The sequence below is a fragment of the Xiphias gladius genome, chromosome 17 (assembly GCF_016859285.1).
Source record: "Xiphias gladius isolate SHS-SW01 ecotype Sanya breed wild chromosome 17, ASM1685928v1, whole genome shotgun sequence".
In the NCBI taxonomy this organism is placed as follows: Eukaryota; Metazoa; Chordata; class Actinopteri; order Istiophoriformes; family Xiphiidae; genus Xiphias; species Xiphias gladius.
In genome coordinates, this window is record NC_053416.1 from 14,739,566 (window position 1) to 14,763,482 (window position 23,917).

The 23,917-nt window shown below is 41.7% G+C and overlaps 1 protein-coding gene across 1 annotated transcript in view; it reads right to left on the minus strand.

Moving 5' to 3' along the window:
• The window catches only part of mtus2a (microtubule associated tumor suppressor candidate 2a), a 28,944-nt gene extending 6,560 nt beyond the window's left edge, over positions 1-22,384 (minus strand). Inside the window, exons 1-4 of the mRNA XM_040151055.1 lie at positions 20,333-22,384; positions 18,799-19,057; positions 14,915-15,161; positions 2,707-2,882 (exon numbers count right to left, since the gene is read on the minus strand). Coding sequence (XP_040006989.1) covers positions 2,707-2,882; positions 14,915-15,161; positions 18,799-19,057; positions 20,333-22,384 — 2,734 coding nt within the window. The remainder of the gene's footprint in view (positions 1-2,706; positions 2,883-14,914; positions 15,162-18,798; positions 19,058-20,332) is intronic.
• Positions 22,385-23,917: the final 1,533 nt, after the last annotated feature.

Below are 23,917 nucleotides of genomic sequence, written 5' to 3' on the forward strand. Positions count from 1 at the left end.
AAAGACAAGAATCTCAGAATATTTTTCAGTAATGTTTCTGAGCTCACGCGTCACATTAAATCTGATGGTGGTCATGGTGAGGTGTGTCGGTGTCAAGACAATAGCTGGATTTGAAACAATAAATGTGAGGTGTGTTAAGCAGGAGCTAAGAAATAATGAAAAATGGGGAGGACACAAACTGTGCTGAGAAAAAAAAAACAGATGGTAGTGAATAAGAAAGTAGGTTCCAGGAGGTTAGCAGAAAATCTGTTGTGAAGCAGGGAAGAGAGGAGGAGAGAGACCTTGAAAAGAGGCTAATTAGACCTGTAATGGGAGCGAAGCCTCTGATCCTGAACAAATCCCCATATAACCCGGGAGAGATAGATCAGGCCTGCAGAGACACTGTGGGTGTGTTTTTCTGTGTGTGTGTGTGTGTGTGTGTGTGTGTGTGTGTGTGTGTGTGTGTGTGTGTGTGTGTGTGTGTGTGTATGCCTGTGTGTGTTGACTGTGCAGGTGTTGGTTTGGTGATGTAAACTTGGCTCTCAGAGTGACTCATTACTGCAACACAGATACACAGATACACACAGATACACACAGACACACACACACACACACACTGCCACACCGCAGAACTGTACTGCTAACTATTTTGAACCTGCATCTGAAGTTGGAGTATAATGTCTAATTTAAATGAACACTTTCCCAAATATATTTTGTGAAATAAGTTAAACAAGTACAAAGAGCTAGTTAAGTTGCTGGGTAATATATGAGGACTATGAGTCTACAGCCATCCTAGTTGATCTATGATGGTGTATAGGCACAGCAGTCCTTTGAGCTAAAGGCTAATGTCAGCATGCTAAGCTGCACATGATGCTATAATGTTTGAAATGTTCAGCATCTTAGTTTTATCCTGTTAGCATGCTAACATTTGCTAATAAGCACTAAACACAAAGTACAGCTGAGGCTGATGGGAATGTCATGCACACAACTCGATGGCAATTCATCCAGTAGATGTGAAGACTTGTCACCAAAAACCACCAAAAAGTCAGGAAATCAATAGTAAAAGTCATCCACTATTAGTGAGATATTTCAGACTGGACCAAAGTGGTGCTCTGACCGACCAGCCAACAGGCCAACACTGCCATCTGTGGGGCTGTGCTAGCAGCATGGCTAAAAACTGGCGTTGATAAAATTCCACCTCATGTCTGCCAGAATGCCATTAGACACTGTCCCGAAAGGTCAGCATATTTGGGTTCAAGAATTGAACTAAGATGAACTATGGGCTGGTGGAAAATGCGATCAATGCACATTGCTCTCATTTGTGCAGCGGTTTAGGATAGTGCGTTCCACTTTATCATTTTGCATTGGCACATTTATGAGAGCTTGGCAGCCAAAGAGTGCTGAATACTAAGAAATTCAATTTTTGGAATTGTGTTGTTCTCTGGTGTATATCTCTGCATTTCTGCAGACCTGTCATTTGATCTGAGAGTGAAAGCAAATTCAAATCATATGTTCTGAATTTTGAGGCCACTCATTTGTTTACATTTGGATCGTGGATTGTGCCTTTTAGGTACAGTACATTTTATGTGGAAAGGTATAAAACAGTCATAGATTTTTCTCCTTCTTTGGCCATTACTGTGCATGCCAGAGTCAATTTCTTATGCCTTTAATGAATGAAAAAGGAACACAATTATTATGATTGTATGACTAGTATGAATATCATCATGTCTCCACCGTAATGGAGCTTGAGCATTATGCCGCAATGTGAGTGTGTGAACTGTATGTGTGTGGGAGTCTCAGATGAAAGCTTGCTGTGGGCTCTACACAGATGATTTTTGTCTGAAGCTTTCAGGGGCTCAGCAGGACATAAGTGTCCTTCGACTGACGTGTGTGCGTTTAATAAAATGTATGAGTCTGTACTGTACTGTGATACAGAGACGAAAATTTTATGTACAGTCCAGATAACAGGTAGATACTTGACTATATAGCTAAAATTGTACTTTAAGCTCTTTGATCTTATTGCTATCATATTGAACAGGAGTACACTGGAATAAACGGGCAAAACAAACACTTAAAATGGAAATTCCACCCTTGGATATCACTAACGCAGTTCAGTACGTTCTGTAAGTGATCTTGGAAGAGACTTGAAGTTTACAGCTAGTGGCTTCCAGCATTTCCCAAAATGACTTTCAGCAACCCCAGAGAGCAGGAGCTTGTGCTTACTTAGGTGCTATGCTGCAAAAGGAGGCAGAGAATAGTAGAAAAATGAAAGAGGTGGAATTTATGACTGCACTGCATTGTTGCAGGGGTGCACGGTGTGCCTCTTCTACCATGGATTTCTCGCTATATGAATATTTAACATTAGTGTAAAATACTTCTCCATTAAAGCCTGTTGTCAACCACATATGTGACAACAGCATGTGACAATATGGCACATGGCGCAATCTGTTGCTTGTGGACAAATGCATATCTCTCTCGCAATGTATGACACATTTTGCATGTAAATTGTATTGCTCCCGCATTTACTGAAATGCAAATTTACAGTTTTTGATAGTTCTGAATCTTTCAGTTAAAGGGTTTTGACTGAATTTCTTCCATAAAGAAATGATCATGAGCCAAATTACATAAAACACACATTCTGAATATTTCTAACAAACAAATAAGTTCTGTTGTTGAGGCAAAAATCTATGAATCATTCTTTGTCCTTCTACATAAACTTCTGCTGACCTCCAGGGGAGCTTCTTGGCTGGGGAGGCAGATAGCGCCGGGGCAGAGCCGGGGTGGAGGGCGGCTGAAGACTATTGCTGTGGCATGGTGCCCCTCTCTGGTGATCTGTTGACGGAGGGCTTGTGGTCACCCTGTGAAGAGGAGGCTCCTCACTCACACTCAGACCTGAAATACACAGAGTTTGATAAGTAATTTTAGTTAATATTGTTGACCTGTTTTTTTTGCTGTCATGAAGAAATCTTCATTTACAGTAGATATGTTAGGAATTATCTTCAGAGTTTTCTCTCATATTTTCTATATCTCATTTGCCGACTTTTTTCTTCCTCCTATAATCACATATTGGTTTTTCTACAGTCTGATTGGGCTGGGTTATGTCTGAATCTACGTTCACTGGACTGAGAAATGGTTTGTAACCTCTGGGTCTTGCTGCTGCTGCTCTCAATCTTCCTTTCGTTAACCTGGAGCAGCACACTTGTCCTGCACACACACACACACACACACACACACACACACACACACACACACACACACACACACACACACACACACACACACACACACACACACACACACACACATGCACAGGCTGACACACGTTTATACAGGGACACATCAATGCTTCCGCATGAGCACACACACACAAGAAAATACTATGCACACTCACACATGGCCAATAGTGCTGCTATAATCCATCAAATGACTGGTGGATAGTTTACACACTCTCACAGATCGTGTTCATCCTGCTCATCTCCCCATCACCGATCAATAATGAGATAGATTGCCTGCACTTCTCCACCTCACTCATGTGACAATACTGGAATGTAAAGCTGTTTGTAAGAAGCCATGACATGGTGATTAAGCCATGTAGCACAACTTACATCTCTCTTTTGTTTGGTCTGCTTTGTATTATGTTAGTTATATTACATTATGTCAGCTTTGGTGTGTGACCAAAGGATTCCACCTCCCTGTGCATATACGTATAAACCAGTGAAGATAAATGCACACATGTACACACACACACACACACACACACACACACACACACACACACACACACACACACACACACACACACACACACACACACACACACACACACACACACACACACACACACACACACACACACACACACACACACATGCACAGGCTGACACACGTTTATACAGGGACACATCAATGCTTCCGCATGAGCACACACACACAAGAAAATACTATGCACACTCACACATAAGTGCACCGCTTGTCGCTCATCCTGGCCAATAGTGCTGCTATAATCCATCAAATGACTGGTGGATAGTTTACACACTCTCACAGATCGTGTTCATCCTGCTCATCTCCCCATCACCGATCAATAATGAGATAGATTGCCTGCACTTCTCCACCTCACTCATGTGACAATACTGGAATGTAAAGCTGTTTGTAAGAAGCCATGACATGGTGATTAAGCCATGTAGCACAACTTACATCTCTCTTTTGTTTGGTCTGCTTTGTATTATGTTAGTTATATTACATTATGTCAGCTTTGGTGTGTGACCAAAGGATTCCACCTCCCTGTGCATATACGTATAAACCAGTGAAGATAAATGCACACATGTACACACACACACACACACACACACACACACACACACACACACACACACACACACACACACACACACACACACACACACACACACACACACACACACAGGCTGGTCCATGCATTACTGTACAATACAATCCATTTCCAGCTTTATTTACTTCTGAAAATACAGACTGAATTTTCTCCATGCAACACATAAACATATACTGTATGTATGCATATAAACCCGTACCTTGAGTCTTTAGAGATCTGGGACCATATTAGGCCTACATGGCGGCTAATTCATTCATTTTCTTTAGTTAAGCTCTCAAGTTTATTCCATTCTTTTTTATTTTGCTAGTGTCAAAAGAGTCTAGGCTGTCAAAAGCAACTGTTTTTCTCTAAAATGTTTATTGGATCTTTAGAGACCTGACATATCAGGTAATAGTGGGTATTGTGTTTTAATGTTAGTTCTTATTTTGTATCACTGGTACTATAAATTAATTCAGATACAAGGGTGAAGACCTTTTGTACTAGCTTACTGTCATGGTAATATAATGTGAGTCAATATCAGCACTTTCTTCGATATTGGTAGATGGACTTCATTAATTTAAGCTCTTTTATCCAAAGTGCATTATAATTTCCCTCTCATTCACCCACACTCTTACACACCAGTGGCAGTGAGCTACGATGGAAGGCATTGGCCCGACCATTAGGAGCAGTCTGGGGTTCAGTGTTTTGCCCAAGGATACTTCAAGCTTGTGGACAGAGGGAGCCAGGTATGGAACCACCAACCCTGCGACAAGTGGATGATCTGGTCTGTCTCTCGAGCCAATGTGCACAACCACATTGCAGTAACAACAATGCTTGATATTAACAGGTTCTGAAAAAAAACATTATTGCCACCTATAAAGGACTGGAAAACAAACAAGCAAACAAACCAAAAAATCTGTTCCAAAAGAATTTTTGGATTTCCTATTCTCTTTACCATCTTGGATCTTGGATTCACTGTGAAACCCAGTGTAGGGGTCCTGACCCATGGCTTGGGGGTTACTGCTTTAGATATTCCTCACTGTGAAACAGGTATGATCTCTCACAGAGCACTGCACTGCTGTTAATGAGCTCTGCATTTACTGCTGTCAACATAAGTGATGATTTCCACAGGTTAGAGTCTTAAAGAGAAAAACTACATTTGTAGATAATAACTAAAATATTTTTTTTAAATGAAAAAAATAAAAATATTTGTCATTAACCTCAACTGCTTCTGCTGGTGCCCAGGGGTCTGATTGACTCAGAACAATTGGCTGGGTGATGTGAAAGGAGATGCGCTCATTAGTTATAGGTCAAGTATGTATGAACAAATTCCCAGAGCACAACGCGGAGATAGGATGAGTAAATGATGACGTTGGCTGGTCAGAGATACGAAACTGAGGAATGCAAATGATAATGATTAAAGATGTGAATGTTAAAAGAGAGAGTGCAATTCGGGAGCTTAGAGAAAAAGGGAAAAAGAGATGTATTTCATCAATGGTAAAAGGAAGCTGACATGCATCACTGATTAGCAAAATGCCAGCTGGTGATGGATAACAGAGTGTGAAGAGGAAAGGAAGAAGGAAGGAAGAGGATGGTTGATGGGATCAGGAAGAAGCAAACACAAGGATACAAAAAGAACTATGAAGGGAATAAGTGGATAGCGCAGCAATGAAGCCGGCAGCAAGCTTTGCATATTATGAAGATGGATGGAAAATACCACAGATATTAAAAAGGGACCACGAGCTAGAGGAAACAGCTGAGAACAACAGACAGCAGTTTTTCCCAGCTCAGTGGGAGGCCTTGTTATTGGAGCAGCTTGCCCCTCAAAGCAAAACCAATGCCAGTAGAATCATGCTGGCGAAAGCTAAAAGATAAAATTGAGCCACGTGCCTTCTTAGAGTTTTCCCTTGGCAAAATGGCAATGTAGCTCCATGTTGCCTGCATGAGTACCCGTTTTAATCTGACAGCAAAACAGCAAAAATGGTTGTATCATTTGTCTGTAGCAGAACTGATCATGGAGTGGTCTGTATACAGCACAAGCAGCACAAATCCAGGTGCACGCATGCATACACACCCACTGATAAGTGGACCCACTACACAGCTTGTAGCGCTGACATGCCAAAGAAATAGCTCTTATTCTTCGAAAACATATCGCCCTTGGGAAATAAATGAATACTTTAAATTCAATTCAAAATCCCGAAACAACAGCAGCATCTGTCACAAATGGATCATTAGGATATTTAGGGAATAGTTGATAAGCTGGGTGGTGGTTTTGATATGGAGGGACAGTGAAGTTATAAAGTTCCTAACTGAATTATTTAATTAATGTTTTATGAGCATTTCCATTTTTAATACAGTGGCGGAAGGGGTACTCAGATCCCTAAGTAAGTAACCATCCCACAATGTAAAAATACTGCAATCAAAATTTTACCTAAGTAACAGTACAAAAGCATTATCAGCAAAATGTACTTTACATATCAAAAGTGAAAACATGCATTATTATGGGCTCTTGTAAAATCATAATATTCTACATACATAATATGATTTGATTATTATTATTGGTGCATTAACATGTAAGCAGCCTTTTAATCTCGTAGGTAGTTGAAGTGGAGCTAACGTGAACCACAGTCTACGTGTGTTTGTATATGTAAATGAAAAAAGGAACAAGTAAATATAGCTCTTACATAAATGTAGTAATGTAAACAAGTATAATAGTCATAAAATATAACAGAAATACCCAAGTAAAGTAGAAGAGCTACTTACTTTCTATTGCTGCTTTAACATCTGCATTTGTGTATGTTTGTACTGTAAATGGCACCATGGTACACAAGCAAAGCCCAACAAATAAACAAAAAAGTGCACCATTTTAAAAAAATGTTCCGATGAACCTGAAGGACACAGTTTTACTTGCCCTTAATTATCCTATGTGTTTTAAGATGTTTCTTGAATCAAGGTCCCGTCAATGAAAATTATACTTTATGTTTTATTCTATATTATATGGAAGTTTACTCAAGGTGTGTATACATACAACTAGAAAGTGAGAAAGCAACTAAAGATAGAGTAGTATGCACACCACTGGACAGCCAGCAACAACTAAAATTACTTCTGCCACATGAAGAATTTTGGGATTTTATCATTTAGGTTGACTTTGAAGTCTAATCTTAATTCTGCCTGTTTAATTAGACTGCATGCTCTCACACACAGATGCCAGCTTCATTTAGCACTTTTCACTACAGAAGACAGTGTGTGTAATTAAGCCGGCAGATTGCATTCATCAGAGTCTACAATTTGTTCAGCTTATTAATTGTTGCTTCCTGTCATTTGTTTAAAGCTGTCACTCTTCCTCTACCGGTCATAAAGTACAGGCTACTGTATTCCCCACGAATCCCTATTCCTCTTCCTTTTTTCCTTTTCACGTCATATTTTCTACATCATGTTTGATTATGTCACCGAAGAAATACGAAAATCTGTCTAAACACTCAGGCAACATGTTGCTTAACATTTTGCCAAACCTGGATCCAATAATGTTTTGGCGTAGGAGGCTGAGCCATTCAAAATCAGAAACTGTGACCTTTAACTTTAGAGCCTTGATCATGTCAAGTATTGTACTCCTTCAGTGTCAGAACATGTGCCAAAATGCATGACACATTCATGCTTTGCTGAAACATATATTCTACACGATGAAAATTTGAACTTTGATCACGTGTCAGTGTGTGTGAGAGTAACAAGATGTGTTATTACATTACATCTCAACTCAAAATACCTCATAACATCTTTCAAACTGTGCATGGCTGTGTGCTTTGAATCAAAAAGTCTGCAAATGCAAAGTACTCAAGCGTGCGTCTGCCACAGTGTGTGTGCCAGTCAAGGTTAAAGCTGCACGCATAAAGCAGAAACTGATGACCCCGCAGAGACAAGACCCTGGTTTTGGGCTGGATGACTAGATTAGATGATAACCCTGGAGCTGACAGCAGCAGCCACACACCTCCTGTCCGCTGTCAGGGCCCAGATGCCAGGGAATGAAAGGTTCAGTCCTATCAGAAAGACGTGAAGTATTTCTCCTCTTATGGTCAACAAGGGAGTGGCACTCCTCTGTTGTACAACAAGAATTTTACCGAAGCTGGTAATAGATGAAGATGGCATCCTGAATATTTGACAGATGAAGTTCAAACTCAAAAGCATGCCTGGAGACAAATATTTTCTCTGGATAAAGATCCAATAGTGCTGTCAGACTCTAAATCTCTAAAGTATCCCTACCCAGGAAAGGCTTAGGACGAGAAGAAAAGTTATGAAAAGATTAAGCGAAATTAAACAAGAGTGAGGAAATTACAATTATTTGAAGCTCTGGCATTGAGGGCATCAGGGGGACTTATGGAGTTAGGTCAATACCTTTTAACCAGTGATAGCCAGAATCATCCCGGCTGAAGGCCTTGAACAGCGCTGAAGGCCATTTTTACGGACAGTATGGAAAGTCAGCTTTTTGCTGTGACTTTAATGCAGATTGTGTTCAGAGTCTGTAAAATAATCAACTCACTTACTGAAGCAAAAGGAGTACACAAGGAGTGAGCGTAGGCTCTCCTTTTAGTGGTGCTTGGCCTTTGTCAGCTATCACCCACATTTCTATAGAACATGGGTGAATTCGATGTTCTTGCCACCAGTCTTCCCCCCTTTGCAAATCTGCACCAGCCTTTTAGAGACAGAGGCGTTCTCACACAAACATGACCCTCGCAAAACTTGTGAAGGTTACTGTAGCAAATACAGCAGACTGCACGGTCACCAAAGCTTTTGCCGTAATGTTTAACAGCCAATTTAATTCAAAACATAGCCAGTGGATGTTTAGAAAATGAAATAAATACAAATGTTCATTTTAAGCTCGTATTTGGTGTTTTACAGCCAGAGGCTGAACTGCATTTCCATTTCCATTCCATTTGAGATATAAGAAAATGTTGTTGTAATACTCCTTCCCCACAGGTTGCACAAGTGTTAAAGTTGTAGAGCTTTCACTGTCTTTACCTGTAAGTGGCAATCATCAGTTTAGCTCATAAAGAGTGATTTACAAGGAGCTGGATGAAATACGCTGGGTGTTTATCAGTTAATGAACAGGCCCATTGAGCCCATCCTCACTGCATCAGTAAGGCACGCCATGTTAGTTTTTTCTCTCCTCAGCCACAGAATGGCAGCCATATCTAATTGGCCCATCTAATTTGCTGCTCTACCAGTGTGTGCTTGTGTGTGTATGCGTATACACGTTTGTGTATATCTGTGTGCGCACGTGCACCATAGAAACCATCTGTTCACAGTGAGGTAGCATGAGTCACAGAACAGATCTGAGCCATGGCATCTGGGGTATGGCATCCACTCTCCTCCATCTCCATGCTTCTCTTTCCGCTCATTTTTCTTTCGCATTCTCCTTCGCTCCCTTCTGCTCATTTTGACTCATTGAATTTACTTGTATCACTGCATCTCCCTTCAGCTCTTCTCCCCTCAGCTGTCGGCTCAGTTCTCTCTTTCCCTCATTTGATTTTCACCATTATTTCATTATTACCTAAAGATGGATAGAGGTGATATTACTCTGTTTCTTTTGGCGATTGAGTTTCCATCAAGAAGTTGTCATGGCTCAAAGGCACAGGCTTCATCAGCTTCCTTCTGCTGGATTCTCTATGTCTTACTATGTAATAGAGTCTGTCAATCAATGTGGAATTAACGAGACATCCCCGATGTATCTTTCATGCATGGATGCTCTCTCTCTAACCCAGACATATACACACACTGAAACACCTTAGGGGATGTCAGTGACTGGGCTAAAGGGAGGATTGGGTTAATGGCTAATCAATGTTATATAGAGTAGCCTATAGCCCCTCAGATGCTAGTCAAACACACAAATACTTGAATGCATACTTGTATGCAAACAATAAGAATCAATTAAGGCCATACCAGATTGACTCAATGTCACCTCGGTGTCCTTAGTGTGTGTAAGCATTTGTGTTTCCCTATTAACTGTCCCCTGTATTTGTGATTGGTTTAATTCCAAATAATATACAGTACGTCTTGAAAGCTAGTTATTTTTCACGTTACAATAAAATGTTTGTTATTCTAACTAACCTTTCGTGGCATCTAGCCATGCAGACAGTTTTGATTTTCTTTCACCAGTTTTTTAGATATAAAGTACATCTCTGATGTACCTCCATTCCAGTACAGTGCAGATGAAAGGTTTGTGGTGTTCACAGCATGGAAATCAACAGAACAAGCTGTCAACAGTTTTCCTTGTAAAAATGTCGACAGTGTGTTCCATGGAATATTTATGGAGTAACTTGGACATTGTATCTGGAAAAAAGACACTGCTGCCGAATTTTTTACTTTGATTTTTCGATGCTTTGATCACTAAAAAAACAAATTTTACATTCTATCCAACTCCTTTTAACTGGTTTCAAAACCTGGGATTTTTTTTTTTTTGTGTGTAATTTGGGTGAACCAGTTCTTTAACATCATGAAAATGAACTAGTGCATTTGCAAATTATGGCATATTTTCTCAAGCCAAGTATATCTTTTCCCCTCCGCCTCTTCCCTCTCTTCTCTACAGACAAACAAGGCACATGTACATATTTATGCACATCCACACATAACCCATTGATCAGAGCAGGTAGATAAGCTACGACAGTGGGGAGTTTAAACTCCATTGATCTTCCTCTAACCCACTTTTACTATAGCCCTGCAATCCTTTTCCTTTCCTTTTCTCTGATCCATAATGATTTCTCGTACTAGTATCATCCAGAACCCTAATGGAGTTCGTTTTACTTGCTAATCAATGGGGAAAAGAAGCAACTGAGTCTGGCATTTCTTCTCTCTGTTACAGAGGGAGGTCCTGGGTTGCGGCTGCCCCCCCGATATCCTTGATTGAAGAATGTTTGAGAACTCATCTGTCTGTTCTTTGATCAGAGTTGGAAAGCGTTGAGAGGAGGCAAAGTTCCCTGAGTGGAAGAGGGAAATCAAGTATTGCAAACATACTTCCTGTACTTGCACACCTATGTGCACACATGCACAAATAAACATAGATTGAATTGAGACAGAGCTCATGGCAAAAAAGAAACTGAAGATGTTTACAACTCTCTGCTACTTAACTTTTCTTTCCCATCTTGCTGCAAACCACAACATCAGTCTCCAAATGGGTTTGTGCAGTCACTCAGAATCATACCCCAATACTTCACTAGTGCTTTGGGCTACATAAGGATTTAAAATGCAATTATTTTTGGGTGAAATTGACGAATCAGGGGAGGCCTTAACTTTGAATGAATTTCACCCCTTTGATCCCTGGGTTGGCGGTTCGATCCCCGTCTCCCCTGAAACCATGTTGCATCAGGAAGGGCATCCGCCCTAAAAACCACTGCCAAATCAAACATGTGGAGAGTGATCCCCTGTAGTGACCACTAACGGGAGCAGCCGAAAGACAAAAACATGTCATATCAGGTTAAGGCTCTGACTAGTGTTTCATATCTGTTGTTTTACATACACAGGAATGGTTTTGCAGGGAACAATTTTGCATACAGTATATATGACGAACGAATCCATCAAGAAAAGGCAAGAAATAGTATGACTGCAAAAGTTTCCCCAATGTACCACAGAGAGGTTAGACAAAAACACGTCAGACGACCCCCTGATTAAAGCTCAACAAGTGCTCACACAGTGGGAGCGACAGAGCAGGACCTACAGCCAAGCCCATTTTAGTCTGGAAAGTTCAAACAGAGTAGGGAGTTCAGATGCATCACATCTAAAGGTCACCAGCACCACACAGAGTCAAAAGTGGAAGTAAATGTTCCTGCTCTCCAGTCCTGTCTTTCTCACTGTGTCTCACACACACACACACACACGCATGCACACACACACACACGCACGCACACACGCACACACACACACGCACACGCACACAAAGTGAGAGAGAGAGAAAGAGAGAGAAATGAACATCAAAGGCCCTTAATCTTTTCCCTCTCATGTCTATCAACCTTGATTCGATTTTGGTCACACCGTGCTCTGAACAGCAGCCGCAGTTCAACAGCAGGAAAAGGAACATTCTGCTGCAGGCAATACTTTTAAAAACTTCTAGCTCTGCTGGCAGATTATCCTGTGCTTTGTGAGTATGTGAGTGTGTGTGTGTGTGTGTGTGTTTACAGATGTAATATTTATAAAGTGGTCAAAATGCCTATGGAGTTCTGAACTACAGGATTACTGGCATAAATCTGCACATTAATATTTGTAGCCTCTTAAACAGACAAGAGGTGGAGTTCAGTAAGCAAACTGAAACATAATGAATGTGGGCTGTTTATGCAAACTATATTCATGAGGGAGATACATAGAAAAAGGCAGTAAAAACAATATGGTGATGATAATAGTGTAATCATGATGTAGTGATAAAGTAGGTGTTTTTGAAGGAACCATTTAAGTTAACTGATAAATAAGAGTATGTTGTCAAAAAGACATACCGCATAACACAATACGCTAACAAGCAAGAGATTAGGTCACTGTTATATTGTGTATATTTATCTTTGGGATATAGTGGATGCACTTGTTACTGTAACGTAAGGAGTCACATTAAGTCTGATGTACATTGCTGAAGATGAACTTGTAGTCTTTGGCCTGAATGATGCAGCAGAGACTTCTCTCTTGCTTGAATTTCATTTCACTGATTTATGATATTGGTATTTACAAGGTAATTTATTTGGAAGTACTGTACAAATGAAGGTATTGAATGCAGGATAGGGAGCAGTTAATTCAGTACTTTTGTTTACGTTGCATTTGTCTCTGACAACAAACCAAAATATAGTAAAATCAAAATATATAGCTGCAAGAGACAGTTGGAGGCATACAAGCACCCAAGTGCCATGGAAAGTAGGTTTATTTGCTCATTGCTATTCTGCCACACCCTGGTCTTTTTACATTTTCACTTCACAGACTGTAGATGCTGGGGGGAAGTATCACTTTGAGCAATCGACTGCTGTAGTTTAAGATTTACTGAAGTTAGGGCGTAGGGGTTTAAAATTGAGGAGAAGGTCAAAACTTGTTCAGAACAAGTTGCTGGAAAATCCAGCGTGGTGGAAACTCTTGTCACCATGTGAAACTGATTCCGTTCATGTATGAGAACAAAGGGAAAAAAGAAAACCTGAAAAAGAAGAAAAAGGATAAGAACACGAGAAAGATGAGAAGAATAGGAGTTTTGCATCTCGCAGTTGCTGCACACTATCACTGCAACGAACATTTTACTTTTCAAATAAACAAGTTCTGCTCGGGAGACCCGAGGGATTCCTCTTCTCCCTGCTTCACAGTAGCTGAAAATGTGCCTCCCCGATGTTACCACACAGTTTGTACTCATTTTCAACCAATTGGAGACGAAAAAAGTACGAGTACAAAAGAGGGGAACAAGGGAAAGGAATGATGACATAACAGGGGGCCTGACGTGCATGAGAGTACAGGTGCATACGTCATCTGTAACTGGGAGAGGAAGAGCAGGCATTCCCTATGTAGGTCACATTAAAAAAACACGCAGCCACCACAAATTCAGCCAACTAACCAAGCAGCCTGACAAGCAGCGCTGAAATCACAGCTGTAAGTACACATCCAGCACGCCATGACTGTGAAAATGAAAACTATCTGCATTGTTCAGTCCGTAAACTGTTATCTCTGCTAATGCTGACTGAATCTGCAGCACAGACCTAGTTACGATCCTGTTAAATTACTGATGAGTCTGGGGAATGACGTCATGTGCTCTATTATTTTTAAATGCATTTTAAGATTAAAAAACAAAAAGGGGTTACAAGCTGAGCTGTTAAATGGGGACATTTCCTGACACAATGTGCCCTATTCAGTATGTGAATGAAGGAATTATCACTGTTGCAGTAAACTGTGGAAATTCATATGATATTTTCTACTCCCAAATTGACAGTCATCCTGCCTACTGGTCTGTAATATCACAGCAGCTTCGCACCATGTCGTCACCCATGAAGTTTAAGAAGCATCCTGGAGCAAATTAATTAGTAACAATGTCACAATGTTCTGACCTCTAGCCTTAATGATAATGATTTTAATTAACTAATATTAGTGCCCCTGATTGGGTCAATCATGTGTGACAAATGCACAAACAAATTAATGATTGAGCCCACAGTGAAAGTGAAATGCATCGAAACTTGTCAAATCATAATAACAACAAAATTGACAATTAGACAATTGTACTAGCAATATCTATTGCCCTCATATTGTGTCCTCACGTGCTTTATAAAACTTCAGCTCTACCCTTGTTGATCACATGGAGCTCGTGTATGAAAACACAGACTGAATAATACATTTTAAGCGAGGTGGAGTTCAGTAAGCAAACTGAAACATAATGAATGTGGGCGGGGGCTGTTTATGCAAACTATATTCATGAGGGAGATACATAGAAGAAGGCAGTAAAAACAATATGGTGAAGTAGGTGTTTTTGAAGGAACCATTTAAGTTAACTGATAAATAAGAGTATGTTGTCGAAAAGAAATACGGCATAACAGTAGGAATCAGACCTCACACACGGTAGCACTGGTGTCAACAGATTTGTAATGAGTGGACTCACGGTGAGCTGTCCTGTTGGGGTCACTCTGTGTGCTGTCAGCAGAGTGAGACGAGGAGACGGAGGACACGCTGGAGCTCCTGACGAAGCCAAAGGCTGCCAGGCGGCCTGCGGGCAGACGGCTGGAGCTGAAACCTGGGGGGCGCAGGCCTGACTGGCTCGCTTTGGGGAGCAGAGACCTGGAAGCCGTGGCCTGGGGCTGGGCTGCTGCTGTCGCTGAAGTAGGAGGAGGAGCAGGAGGATGCTCGGTGAAGACCTGGTCATCTGCTAGAAAAGTACAAAATGAAGAATTGTTTTCTTTGTAAAAATGTATTATTTGATAATATTTTACAGAAAGTTGTTGAAGGGGTAGCATCTATACCATCAAATCTTAATGGAGTGTCCTAAGTTGAACTGATAAATAATGGGAAAAGGAAAGAAACTCATCATTCCCCGAATTTCATCTTATCTGGTAATTAGCAGCATTTATGGTCCTTTTGTTTGAGCTGCAGCATGTGTGTGCTGAATGGACAATACAACAAGTATGGGAAATAAGATTGTGTGTGCGTGTGTGCGTGTGTGTGTGTGTTTGAGCGACTACTGTAAACTCATTAACCACCGCTCACATACCAGCAAAATAGACGCAGGAGATTAAGCCATGATCTTTATTTCTCCTGTGGATCATTCCTCATCCTGTGTTGACTAAGCTCTCAGTGGGCCCCGAGAAGTTGTCTGTGTTATGTCTCCGACTGCTACAGCAAGCAAATATAATAACCATATACACAACAACCTGCTAACAGCTGCTTTTGGCTCTGGCCAGGCTAGCGGCCTGGGCTGGCGGCCAGCAGTTTCTCTAATGCCAATGCTGTTATGAAATTCGACATGACACCCACAATTTAGGACATGGGTGATATATCTTTCCAATACATACATCATGTTTCTAGTTGGTTTGTATTTACGGTTCATTACATTATCGGTAATTTCTCATTATTATAGGTATTACTGTCGTTCTGAAAGCCATGGCCCTAGCATGCAGGTTTCCAGACATTAAACCAGAAAAGAAAGATAAAATGAAAGTTTATATTATTATAAGAGTGAAGAAAATGAAGAGAGAAAACATCTTTATAGAGGAAGAGAAGGAAAAGACAGGGAATAAAAGAGAAAAAGGAGGATAAAAAAAGTAATAATAGCTCCATAGTGGCAGCTTCTGTAAGTGAGCAATGGGGCGAAATCCTCCCTCTCGCTAATCTATCATTTCCAACAGCAAAACAGACGAAATGTGCAGGCATGAACAACCAAGGCTGGGGCAGGGGGAAAATCCCCAAGCCTTGGATAGAAGCCCTATTTTGGCTACCCCAGACTGCAGCAAAGGGCCTAGATCCTGGGCAGAAGAAGAGCATTATCCCCTGCTGGCTGCAGAGATAAGGTAGGCAGCCCTCCTATCCTCTCCATTTGCCACAGCTGTGTGCTCTAGTGCATCCTACAGGGTAACCAACGCATCTAGCAAGAGCAAAAAAAAAAAACTTTGAGAGTGAGAATACAAGCTCTGTTGGTAGAGAGAGATAAAATTGGACAAAAAGAGGGAGAAAAGTCTCCAGTGTACCTCCCCTCCAGTGTCATCAGTGCCGCTGTTCATACCTATCACTTCTTTCCTCCCTCCTCAATTTCTGCCTGTGTGCCATGTGATCTGCTATTAGATTGGAGCTTGCTCCTCTTGAGTGAGAAGGTCAGGATCATTAAAGATAAATGTCTTCATTTCCATCCTGCCCCCCACTCCATTCATCCCCTCTGAGAGACGAGGGGGAGAAGTGAGCCTGGCAAATATCCACATTAGGCTGTATGTTATGGACCAGGGCTCCCTCTAAATGAAAAAAAAAATCCACATCATTCTTAACAACCTAAAAGGAAACAGGAAAGAGGTCAAACTTATGAGATAACCTTGACTGTCCTTCTCTCTTTCTATGTTTTCACTGGATTCTATTCTTTTAGCCCTGCAATAACTTTTATTTGTTTTTTATCTCTTTCTTCAGCCTTTCTCTTGTATTTGTCACTTTCTTACTCCAAAAATTCCCCCTGCAAAATGCACTCTGCCTGATACAGTTGCTCTCAAAAAGTACAAAAACAGGACTTAAATTCATGAAAATGTGAACTTGGGGAATGCACTTCAAATCATAAAGGCCTTGGTGTTTTCCTGGGCTTGCAGTTTCTCCCTTCAGCCATATCAAAGACTCAAAGAGAACCATTTCACTTTGGTCCTAGGTCTGAAACACTACTTTCAGTCTCTTAACAACCACTTAGAAAATAAAATATATTCATCTATTGGCTTTAACTGAAAGAAAGACCATCCTAATTTGAGATGAATTATGTAAATATGGCTCAGAAAAGTCAATGCGACAGGCAGCCGGAATAAGCACTATAATGACCTACCGATTTTAATTACAACCCAAGGTGAGAAAACCTGCATGGATTTCCTCCACAAAGCGTTAAATTGCAGGTTATTAAATGTGACAGCTGAGTGCATTGCAATTTCTGCAGCACTACTAGAGCAAGGCACAGGGCTGCACTGCTGTGAAGAAAGGAAGATGAGAGCCTCAACATGCAGGAGTTACAGTAGCTTCAACTCAAATGGCCTGTCGTATAAGTGGATGATCCTTATTATCATAACAATACAGAGTTTAAAACCTACGTATTAATTATGTGAGTAGTTGCAGTCATTGGACAGCTATTCAATAGCTATACAAAATAATTATTATAATGTGCAAATGCAAGATGGAGAGATTTCCCTTCACAAAAGAATAAATAGTTGCAATTCACAGTGATGAAGAGAACAAAGGAAAAATAAAGTGCTTATTGGCACATTGTTAAAGGTTGTGTATCAGATTTCTCCAAGATATAGATGAAACAACAAAAACAACAACAACAACAACAGGAAATCCCTCAGTTGCATAGCCTATATACACAGGGACAGAAACTGACACACACAACGCTGAGCAATGCTACATACTGAATATACAGTATATTGGAACTGCTGTTTATCCATGCAGAGTGTGTAGGGAAGGGTACAGCAGGGATGAGAGATGATTCAAGCAGGAAGATACTGACGTTACTTAGGCGTTGATTGCTTTTCACTTCAAAGCCTGTAGTTCCCAGAGGGCTGAGCAGCACTGAGACACCATGCATACTGTATGTATTAATAGAGATTATGATGAGGACGCCTGGTACATCATAACACAATGCTGATCAATTCTGCATGTGCAGTTTTGGGTTATGTGCGTGTGTATCTGTGAGTGTACGTATGCACCCGTATGTCTCTCTGTATTTTTCCTGTGTGTCCGCTGTATCGTGCTCAGGGAGAGAGCAGATCAAATATGCATGGAGGTGATAAGTGGCATAGCCTTCCAGCAGACTGCAGGTGGGATAATCAAATTTCATACTTCTATATTCCAGCGACGGTTGAGCTGTAATGCAAATCTGACTTCAGCAGTCAGAGATGGTTTGTGAATTATCTGACTTCGAAAATTTGCTGTTTGCGAAGAGGGAAGTGTGAGCAAGCTTTTATTCATTTATTTATTCATTTGTTTTTATTTTGTAGATGGTAGCCTTCTGGAGCAGAAGAAGTCCCCTCGGGGTATTTCTTAAAGCCCTCCAATCACATCAGCTGAAATTAATCCCAGAGAACGCATTTTAATGAGCTGCCTTCATCTTGGGCCAATTTTAGGGGGAAACGGTCCCACAAATACTCGTTGCTGCAAAGTAGAAGAAAGATAAGGTAGCTCTCTAGTGTTTCAAAGTCCTGGTTGCTGAAATAAAATCTCACACATGCTGTAGCTCAAACGAGACTGTCTGGCATCTGGCATTCTAGCTGTTTAGTGTGAGGACACATAAATCAGCTCAAAAACGTGCTGGGAGGAAATGTTTTATTTACCTGTGTTATCTTGGTTTTTCTGACTGGTGGCTGGGCTGACAGGTTGGACTGGCTGGCTGAAGACCGGCATTGACCTGTGACCTTGACCAGATCCTCTGCCCTTGGCTGTGCCTGCAGCTGTCCGTGTGACAGCTCCCAGGCCCAGACGCAGACCTCTGCCAGAGCGCAGGAGACTGCCGCTGCCTCCAGCCTGAGCAGCCGTCCGGGGCTGCAGCGCGTCCTCGGCAGAAGTCCCTTTAAAACCGGCAGATCTTCCCACCTAGAAATCGAAATCATTAAGTTATAGTGTTTCAAGAGAAGGGTCATACTTGAAAGCGGATCATGATAGTACTGTGAGCATTCAACAAATTGAACCTTTGTTACTGTTTTGATACATGCATGTGTTTTGAAATAATCTGTAAAACACCTGTAATCTTTCATCGATGTAATATTGTGTGTCATACTGCAGAAAGTCTTTGTGCTCCTATCGGGATTTTCTGCTGGTATTCACTTACATGCTAATGTGTTTACTGATAAAAGTCTCGCTTGCAGGACATGTTTACTTTTGTTTATTTTGTCTGCGCAATTGAGCACACACTGGGAAACAAAACATTTGCTGCACCCTGCAATCCAATAGTAAACAACCTAAGTATATTCTAAATCTTTGAATGTTTCCATTGAGACTTAAAACCCTTTGTTATCAAACATTCAGTATGAACAAAACACTGGATTACGATATGATATGACTGCTCATGTGCAATAGATAGTATCTAATAACAAGAATTTAAACATTTGGCTTGCATGACTGTTTTAAATGCTGTGAGCAGAAGTAATAAACAGGAAATGTAACGCAGACCTGCAGGGAGACTGAGATCCATGATAGCAATGTTAAACATTTTAACATCAGCAGCGTAATTCAAGAGTAAGTGTCATCTCTTAATGGCATTACTCTGTGTATGGGGCAAAATGCTAACATACAGTACGTGCAGTGTCATATGAGGCGTTGAAGACTGTCTTGTTCCCTTGGGCTTTGCACTTCAGCACGCATTAACAATTTATTTCCACATGCTGACGCTGGACCCCGTATGAATATGAATGCCAAATGAAGCTATTTAATTAGAATCAATAAGGAATGGTTTTAAAGCAGTAATGAGTAGCTCTCGTGAGAGTGGGGATAAAATGCAGAATATCTGTGATCAATTATACATGGTTTAATGCAGGAGAGAAGTCCTGGATACCAGCTAGGGAAATTGACATGCAGACTCAAGAAAAATGAATAGAAGAACTTTGTCTTTGTACTTAAGGTACAGTATATGACATACTATATATCATACAGTAATTCTCTGCTGCTAATTGATAAACCATCATAATTCAATTCTATCTCTGTTGCTTTTTCACTGTGTGAATGTACTGCAATTGTGAATAGAAACCCATTGTTGAATGACAACGAGCACATTACCACACTTCGACAGAAATCAGAATGCAAGCTTCATTGCTCTAATGAAGCTCTATTGAAATTTAAATACCCATAGTAAAGACGGTATAAAATACTCACCTCTGATGGTGCCCCGTAGAAGTTGTCTGCTTTGCTGCCCAGTTTCGGTGGTGCTGTATGGCTGTGTGTGTGTGCAGGGGGGACAGTGTTTGTGTGTCCAGGGGGCCTGATACTCCTGCTCAGCACACCTGAAGGGAAGATGCTGGTCTGCATCTCTTGGCGGTACTTGTCATAGAGCAGATTGGAGGCAATGAGTACTGGGGCTCCTCTGCTTTCCGCCTCAGGTTTGGAGGGGTCTTTAGGGGTGCCTTTGAAGGAAGTGGGTGTTTGTCCGTGTGTGTATGCTGAGAGCCTGGATGGTAGAGAGGACACCTGATAAGGCCCGTCAGCAGCCTGGGGCTTAAACTGAGGATTCTTTCGGACATACGTAATTATTTTAGGGCGAACTCCTTTAGGTTTGAGTTTAGGTGATGGGGAGCTCTCTTTAGGGCTGGAGTTGTGGCTAGAGTGTGGGGAGCTCTGCTGGTTGTTAAGAGGCGCTTTGGGGATTCCGCTTGTGCTTATATTAGTTTTGACTGGTGCTCTCAAGCAACTGTTGCCATAGCCCTGAGCCGACGTTGTTACAGCAGGGTTGCATCCTGACGGGATGTGTCTAACCACTCCAGAGACATTCCTGGAAACGAGGTACATGGAGGGTGAGCCCTGGGGTGTCCTGAGAGGGGAGTTGGGAGGGGTAGATGACCTGGATTCAACCCCGGTCCTGTTGGGACTGGAGCAATTCCTTCTGTACGTTAGCTGAGTCTGGGGTCTCTTCTCTAGAGTGGAAGGGTTGGGGGGACTGGAACTACGCCTTGGGGCTGTAGCTGGCTGTTTTTCCACAGGTGGAGCCTCCCTCTGGGCTGCCTGGTTGGGCTCTCTGGGCTGGGAGACTAAAGATGTGTTGTAGAGGTGGGAGAAATCGGATGGTTCACGTAAAGATGATTTTGTAAACTTTATGTTTGACCCATTACTGTATGAATCTGGAGTGTGGTTGGGGGAAGTGGGCTGCCCTATTTCAGCTTGATGAGCATTGGGCTCTGCTAAGCTCCTTGCTCTTCCCATCTCTGTCTGACAGAGGGGTCTGACAAGCTGTTGCCGTCGTGGTGGCAGAACCCTCTCCTCAAATCCAGCCTTCCTCCTTTGGCCCAGCCCGACATCAGAGGACAATCCATTTCTATGATGGCTTCCCTCCTTCTGTCTCTGATCCTGGCTGCAGAATTGAAGACGGTCGTGTTTTTCCTGAGGATGCGTTGATGTGGAGTTCTGGCTGGCATCTACAGGGACTTCCCTTCTCCTGGTTCCGGCTGAGGTAGTGTTGTTGGCATTTGGGTAAGGTTGGATCTTGGAGTTGGACAGAGAGATGGGAGACTGCACTTGTCCGCTACTTTCCAGGGCACTCGACAAGCTCCTGCTGAGTGAAACAGCTGACAAACTGGAGACAAACACATTTGTCTCAGACTTGGACTCCTTCAGACCTCCCTTCCGCCTTTCCCTGCCTGACCTTATGTCCCTTTTTTCTATTGAGCCTGTCACACATGTGTCTAGCTCTTCAGTGCTGTGACAGGCAATCCTTTTCTGGGCCTCTTTGCCCGCCTGCATTCTGCTCTCCATTTTGTTTCCGTCATTGTCATTTCTCCCCACTACGATTGAAGCAGAGCTGGCAGTTGAACTGGAGGATATGGACATGGGACCCTCATCTTTTCCGTCTCTCATACTTCCTCCATCATCTTCTTCCTCATTCTCCTCCTCCTGATCCCTGTTTCCCAAGAATGTATGTATCTCTGGACACTCCAGAAGCTCAAACTCTCTGAGCTCAGGCTCCATGCATTGCTCCTGAGAGCCCCAGATCACTAACTTGTCAGGGGATTCACTCTGAGAGACCAACGGAGGAATGGAACTTGTGCTGTACCCTGTGTCCTCTATCAGTCCTCTTCCTTCTCGATCACCAATTGAAGCTAATGGATTGGCATTATCGTCCCCAGACTTCGGGAACTGTATCTGGGTTTTGTTTCCAATCTTGTCTCCACTGTCAACATTGACCCTCAGTCCTTGGAAACTAGTTGGGATGCTCATAGCGGACCAATTCTTTTGACTAATTCGCTCAAAGACACCTGCAGGGTGCTGAGGCCATCTATGGAGTTACAAATGTTTCTTCCCTCGCTGTCTCTCCTCTTCAGGGTCTGTGTGATGATGGCCCTTCAGCTGAGTATTCCAGGGACAAAATGTCATCTCATGAAATCTTTTTCACTTCAGCTCGCTACTCATCTTATATTTACTGTGAGTTAACAAAGCTGTCTTTGATAGCTCCTGAGGGAAATGGTAGCCTTTTCAATCTGAAAAAAAAGAGAACAAAGGATACTGTAAGAAAGAGCAACAAACACGCCTGAAATACAGCCACTTTTTTGTAGAACCCATTCTGTATTTTCCCCCACAGAGCGACTTTAGGGACTATGATTAGTCTGGTCTGGGTAGCAGCAGTTTTTGAAATCAGCTGTGTGTACCTGACATGATTGTGTGACTCATATCAGTGGGTGGTCATTTGAAAGGAATCAGAACTAGCTACCCATAAGACAAAAAAACACTCGAGGCATGACAGGAAGTGTCAGTCAGTCTTGGAACTACCTTGTTTCTATTTTAAACGCATTTTTTTTTTTTTTTTTTTTTACAAACACCTGCTGAATCAAAACATTTCACATTAAGTCATGTTAATTTAAGCATAACATGTGTTGTGATTGGTAGCTAAATACACTCCAGGAGTAATACTGTTCATATTGTAACCAGCTAGAGAAGTAAAACATCGAAAATAGGAATGCAATTATCAAATGATGACGGATGTTCACTGGAGGGCAGGAAGAAAAGAGGTAAGTGAAGAGAGAGGAAGAGGACAGCTCAGAGTACAGACTGTTTGCATGTTAAGTAAAGTAATCACCATGGGATTGGCTGATGAAGACAGGGAAGACAGGAGGAAGAAAGGGAAGGGTGTGAAGTGTTTTGTAATGAGCTTTTTTCCTCAAGAGACATTGAAAAATAGAATGTAGAATGAGAACAGGGTGAAAAAATCTGCAATATACGTATGTTCCAACAATTTTATATCTATATACAACACAAGCAAAAAGTGTCTCTAAAATGCTCAAGTCCATGCATGTACTTCATATGAAAAACATGAAATTATATGCGGGTGTTGTTGTAGGTGAAGAGTAGAAACACCAGTCTGGAGGGATATATCATTACTGTATGTCTGATCACTACAGGAGAGTTAACACTCTTCTCTCAACATGCCATATGGTTGGTTAAGCCAATGCCACGATTAGATTGTGCACAGCAGCACAGCTTGCTTCATTTAAAAGCAACATTCTGCAGGATGTACAGGAAACTGAGATTAAAACTGTTATGCCACTCTGAGTTTCAAAGTAACCGACTGTATGCGGTGCTACTTAAACATGCACAGGCAAATGATGAGCAGATGGCAGGGAGGAAGAATGTCGGAGAGGTTTTGTCACACCACGTCAATGCAAGACGGCTACAAAAAAGTCATGTTTTTGCCCTCAGAGGAAAGACTTCCAGGTGTCTCTCTACATTTCAGTCTCTCCATAATTATGCGAGAGC